The 6,269-nt window shown below is 19.4% G+C and overlaps 3 protein-coding genes across 3 annotated transcripts in view; 1 reads left to right on the plus strand and 2 right to left on the minus strand.

Moving 5' to 3' along the window:
- Positions 1 to 490: 490 nt before the first annotated feature.
- Positions 491 to 3,056, plus strand: PRSY57_1458900 (hypothetical protein; the record flags this gene model as incomplete). The annotated part of the gene is made up of 2 exons (XM_012910185.2): positions 491 to 2,162; positions 2,308 to 3,056. 2 exons carry the CDS (start codon positions 491 to 493, stop codon positions 3,054 to 3,056), a joined length of 2,421 nt encoding a protein of 806 aa, XP_012765639.2.
- A 529-nt stretch (positions 3,057 to 3,585) lies between these two features.
- PRSY57_1459000 (pyridoxal 5'-phosphate synthase, putative) lies at positions 3,586 to 5,244 on the minus strand (the record flags this gene model as incomplete). Its single annotated transcript, XM_020115352.1, has 8 exons — positions 3,586 to 3,611; positions 3,700 to 3,743; positions 3,877 to 3,994; positions 4,107 to 4,173; positions 4,245 to 4,333; positions 4,473 to 4,533; positions 4,625 to 4,897; positions 5,059 to 5,244. The coding sequence occupies 8 exons, from the start codon at positions 5,242 to 5,244 to the stop codon at positions 3,586 to 3,588; spliced, it is 864 nt and encodes a 287-aa protein (XP_019970009.1).
- A 776-nt stretch (positions 5,245 to 6,020) lies between these two features.
- PRSY57_1459100 (bax inhibitor 1, putative) overlaps positions 6,021 to 6,269 on the minus strand; it is a gene marked incomplete at both ends in the record, with an annotated part of 1,588 nt that continues 1,339 nt past the window's right edge. Inside the window, one exon of the mRNA XM_012910187.2 lies at positions 6,021 to 6,113. Within this exon, the coding sequence (XP_012765641.2) occupies positions 6,021 to 6,113 (93 nt within the window). The remainder of the gene's footprint in view (positions 6,114 to 6,269) is intronic.

The raw sequence follows: 6,269 nt of genomic DNA on the forward strand, positions 1-6,269 counted from the left end.
TAAATATATATATATATATATTTTCCCAGTTATTAATATAATATATATATATATATATATACATATTAATTTTATGTGAATACTTGGAAAATAATTTAGAGCCATATAGTCTTTTTTTTTTTTTTTTTTTTTTTTTTCTAACATTTTATATTTTCACCCTTTGAAAATAACCCATTAAAACAAGTGGTTGAATAAAATAATATTTAGTTGGAAAAAAAAAAAAAAAAAAAAAAAAAAAATGAAACATTATATTAGCACATATAAATGGTAATATCATATAATCAGTTATTATAAAATATAATATTTTAAACTAATTTGTATTGAGCTTTTTAATAATCATTTTATTATATTTTCTCTCTTGAATGGATCACGCCATTTTGTGAGAGAAATTAGAAGAGAAGAAGAAAAAATAAGGAAATAAATAAAAAAAAAATATATTTATATATATATATATATATATATATGTACGATCTTCTAATATTGTTGACATATGATGAATAGGTTAATTTTGAACAAGGCCACGTCATCAAATGATGAGCCCACTCCTGGATATTTATACAATGAAATTACACAAATGGCATTTTGTTCAAAAGAATCTTTAGGTTTAGTAGGAGAATATTTATTAAAGAAATTACAAAGAACAGATTTAAATGTAAAATTAAAGACGTTAAAGATTATGAAGCATTTATGTGATAAGAAGAGAGCAGATTTTCGAAATTTCTTAAAGAAGAAAATGGATATAATTAAAGAGTGTCAACAATGTAATATTGTAAATGACGAATTAAAAGGTGAGACGCCATCCATGTTAGTACGTAAAGAAGCAACAGATTTGATTAAGCTAATTTATTCATATGATGCTACAGAAAATGTTATGAAAAGTTCATCAAATAATAGTCAAGATACTATGAAAAATAATAGAATTGAAGGTTTTGGAAATACTGTATTCGATAATAAAAATAATCAAAATTATCAGCATAATCAACATAATAATATATGTAATCATAGTAATAATAATTATAATAATAATAATAATAATATGTATCATAATAATGATAGAAATATGAAAACTAATATGGAAACATATGGAAATAAATTTGTAAGTAATAATTATAATAATAAAAATAATTATATGAGTAAAATGTCAGGTTTTGGAAATCCTTATTTTAATCAAAACCCAGTACAAAAAACAAAAGGAGAAATAGCTATAAAATATTTAAATGAAGTAGCAAATAAATATATACCCTCTTCATTTGTAAATAAAATTAATAGAGTAAGTGCATCTCTTAGTAAAAATTATTCAAACGGTTCATTAAATATACATAGTATAATGAACGGTAGAGCGTTCAACAAAGGTCTTGAAAAAAATCATATGAAAAGAGCAGAAAGTCATTACTACAATAAAAATAATATGAATAGTATGAATAGTATGAATTATATGAATAATCATAATAATAATAATAATAATTATTATTATAATAGCTCTAGAAGAAATGAAAACATACTAAAACCCCATGAAACACAACAAGCAGGATTATATGAGAATAAAATTATTCAAGACATATTATTAACTACTGGTATTAATAAAGTACCATCAGAAAATGTACTTAATGAATTTGCTATTAAATGTAAAACCCTAGATACCAAATTAATCGTTTCAATACTCACAGACAAATTAAGGAAAAGTATGCATGACGAAGAAGAAAATTATAAATACAAATATAAAGTATTATCTATTATAAAACATTTATTATATTTTAGAACTAATGAAGAAAAAGAAACTCTTATAGAAACCTTGGATGTCCTAATTCAGAATTTAAAAAATCAAACATTAGAAGAATTATATAAATGTAAAGAAATTAAACAATTAAAAAAAATTGTTATAGAAATATTTGTTCTCATGGGATTACAAAAAAAAACAAACACTCAAGAAAATGAAAAAAATATAAATATTAATCTATATCAAAACCAGGCATCTATGGAATTACCAAATTTATTGGATATGGATGATGATATAACACCACCTTTAAATAATAATAATATGAAGAAGAATATGACAATGGGTGATGCAAAAATATTTCATCATGAGAAAAATATATCAGATGATCTTTTGTCGCTTAGTCAAAATTTTTCAAATGGGACCCTCAACAAAAACAAGAAAACAGGTAAAAAATAAAATATATACATATATATATATATATATATATATGTGCGTGTTGCTATATATGCTATTTATCATGTACAGTGTAATTTTATAAATACCATAATATTTTATATATATATATATATATATAATTCACCTTTTTATAGGTATCGACAACAATGAACAATTTAATAATCAATGGAATAACAAAAAGGATAAAAACATGGAAAATCTTTTGTGCGATCTTGAAAATATTTCAATTAATAATAATGAATTATTCAACAGTTTACAGGTTAAGGGTAATAACACACAAATATTATATAATAATATGAAGTCTAATCAAAATGAAGATAAAACTTATTATAATAAACAACAATGTAAAAATAAAAATAATATGAATAAGAATTATAATAATAATGATAAATTTAACTTGATGAACTCTAATAATGATCTCATGTTTTTTGAAAATAAAAAGGAAAGTAATACAAAAGAAATAAATGTATCGTCTAAACCAACTAATCAAACTAATTTAAATGACGAAGGATTATTCTTTCATTTAAATCAACAAAATATTTATGAACATGAAAATAAATTAATAGATATAAATAATGATAGTACTAATAATTCATTGAATACATATTTTAATAATATATCACAAAATACATATGAAAAGGATAATATAATAAACACATCGTCATTAAATAATAATATAAAAACAAGTAATAATAATTCACATGATAATAAAACAAGTAATATAAATTATGTTCATGATCACCATTTAAAAATGGCTGATGATCAAATTGACAATTTTTTTAATTCTTTCACTTTATCCTCTAAAAAAAATGAACAAAACAATACCAAGCCAAATGTAAAAATTGATGCCTTCGAACTATTATCGGATCAAATGAAACTATAAAAAAAAAAAAATCTATATATATATATATATATATATATATTTTACTTTTTGAATTTTTAGATTATATATGAAATATAAGTACACCTATGTGTGTATATTATATTTACTTGTTTTATAGTATGTAAAAACACATATATTTATATATATGTTTCCATTATATTTATTTCATTTTTTTCTTTTTTTTTATCAGTTGATTTCAAATATTGTTATTCTTATATTTATTTTAATCTTACATACAAATTTTTGTTTAAAGCTAAAAAAAAAAAAAAAAAAAAAAAATATATATATATATATAAAAAAAAAAAAAAAAAGAAAATTATAATATAATATAATATAAATAATTTTTTACTTTGTGCAGAATAAAAAAAATACACATTTTTTTTTTGTTTTCAAACTTTTATTATTTATTCGTTCTATCTATATCAATAATTATTTATGATTTTTAATTGATATGTATATTTTTTTATTTTTTTATTTTTAGTCTTATGCTTCATATAATAGTTATAATTTTAATGTTTTTATATTTGTCTTATAACATGACATAAGGGTTATCATCTATAAAATGATAAGAAAGGGAAAAAAAAAAAAAAAAGAATGATTTTTTTCGATATAATATTATATATATTATTCATGTATTATATACCTGAAAAACAAGGAACCTTTAAATTATACTTTTTAATAATGGATCTACAAAATAAACAAAAATGAAAGATATAAAAAAAAAAAATTATATATATATATATATATATATATATATATATATGATAACGTTTTCTTTTTTTGTATATCATTTTAAAGAATAAAAAAAAAAGAAACTCACGTTGGTATAAATCGTCCTCCGAGGTAATGTTTCTTTTTATAATTTTTCAATCCTTGCTTTGGAAGCATTAAGGAAATATTCATATCTGAGTTTATAAAAAGGCTATTTGTTGAAAGACCTATATTAAGAAATATATAAATTTATAAAATATATGATACAAATATATATATATATATATATATATATATATATATATTATGTTGGTACATCTTTAAAAACTTGTATGTCACCTGAATCGATATTAATTCCAGATGGGACGTCTACTGAGACAACAACTTTATTGCTATTATTGATCATCTGCGGAGATTAAGTAGGCATAATTATAAATATATAAATAAATAAATAAATATATATATATACATACATACCTGTATTATTTCGTCAAACGGTTTTCTGGGTTCTCCCTTGAAACTAAATCCAAATATCGAATCTATTATTAAATCATAATTATCCAAATCTTAATCAAAAGAAAATTAAAAGAAGAAATAAAAATAAATGTTAACTATATATGATTAACCGATCATGTTTTTAAATATGAATGGATACATTTATAGTTATCAATTATATAATAATAACAAATATATATGTATGTTTACCACTTGGTGTTAAACTCATGAGGACGTTGATTTCATAATGCTCCAATAGTTTCAATAGCCTCTTTAAAAGGTAATATATATATATATATATATGAATAATATATATATATATAAATTTTTTTTTTTTAAAGATTTTCCTTATATTGTCTTACTTTAAATAATGTTTTATCATTAACTTTCGGATATAATACCACGACGTCATATCCGAATTGCTTCAAATGACGAGCTGCAACTAAGCCGTCCCCACCATTATTCCCAGGACCACAACATATCAATATTTTTTTAAATTCACATGATTTGTATTCCTTAAAAATTATTTGAGATATCGATAAACCAGCTAATTCCATTAACTGCTCAGTGCTATATCCAACTTCATCGCTCATCAATTCGTTATCTATCTTTTGTGATAAATCTTGTGATAAATACTATAATGTTATTGGGAAAATAATATATATATATATATATTGTTTTTATTATATCCAAATGAATTAATATGAATATAAATTCTATAGATTCAATGTTCATTCTTTACATATATTATTGATGTTAGTTACATTTATTTATTTTATTATTTTTTTTTTCTTACAGTAATTTCCATTTTTCTCACGTTTAAACTATAACCGCTTCTTTTCCTCTTTAAACTTACACCTAATGTAGGAACATATATCTTATTATATATTTTTAATTTAAAATAATTTAATAAACTTAAAACATAAAAATTCTTTAGTGATCTAGAAAAAGTGAAGCTTTTTATAAATAAATTCGTAATCATATTATATCTTATATGTATATTCCCACAAATGATATAACTTTTACCAAGTAAATTAAATAAATAAAATAATATTTATACACATTATACTAATACATATATAATAAATAAATTATATATATATATATATATATATATATGTATATTATTGCAAATAATTGTTTAAAAGAATAAAATTTTCTTTTATAAGTTATTTTGAAGCTTCAAATTAAAATATATTAAAATTAAAACGGTAATACATATATTTTATATATTATCATTTTTTTTATGAAAAACAATCTTGTTACACATTTGGTTTTATAGAAATATATGAAATATTATAAAAAAAAAAATAATATAATAAAATAAAATCTTATTTATATATATATATATATATAAATATATATATATATTTTTACAAAAATGTCGAAAAAATTAGAAAAAAAAAAAAAATATAATAATAATAATATAATATATACTCATTAATTATCAAACAAATATAACGTTAAAAGAAAAAGAAAAAGAAAAAGAAAAAAAAAAAAAAAAAAAATTGGAATCTATTATATTATTCCTTTTTGTTATTTTGATTTTAAATTTATATAAATATATTAAATATATTTTTTAAATATATGTTTCTATAGACATAATATCTTTGAAGTAAAAACATTATTTTTATTTTTTTTTTTTTTATTTCTTCCTTTCTTCATTATGCCATTTCTTTTCTTTTCTTTTCTTTTTTTTAATTTTTTCCAAAAATAAATCAAAACCAAATGTATAAACTACAACATGAAAAAATAATTTTACTTTTTTTTCTTTTCTTCTTTTTGGCCTAATATTCTCAATAAATGTGTGAACAATCCTACTAGATCTAAATATAGGCAAATGGAATGCATCTACAAAAAGGAAAATATATTAGAAATTATATAAATATTATATTAAGCAGTTTTTATATAAATTGTTTTAAATATATCTCATGTATATATTTTGTATATCTTTTATATTGTGTTGATTTCCATTTTTCTTTTTTTTTTTTTTTTTTTTTTTTTTTT

This window comes from Plasmodium reichenowi, chromosome 14, assembly GCF_001601855.1.
Source record: "Plasmodium reichenowi strain SY57 chromosome 14, whole genome shotgun sequence".
NCBI classification, from domain to species: domain Eukaryota; phylum Apicomplexa; class Aconoidasida; order Haemosporida; family Plasmodiidae; genus Plasmodium; species Plasmodium reichenowi.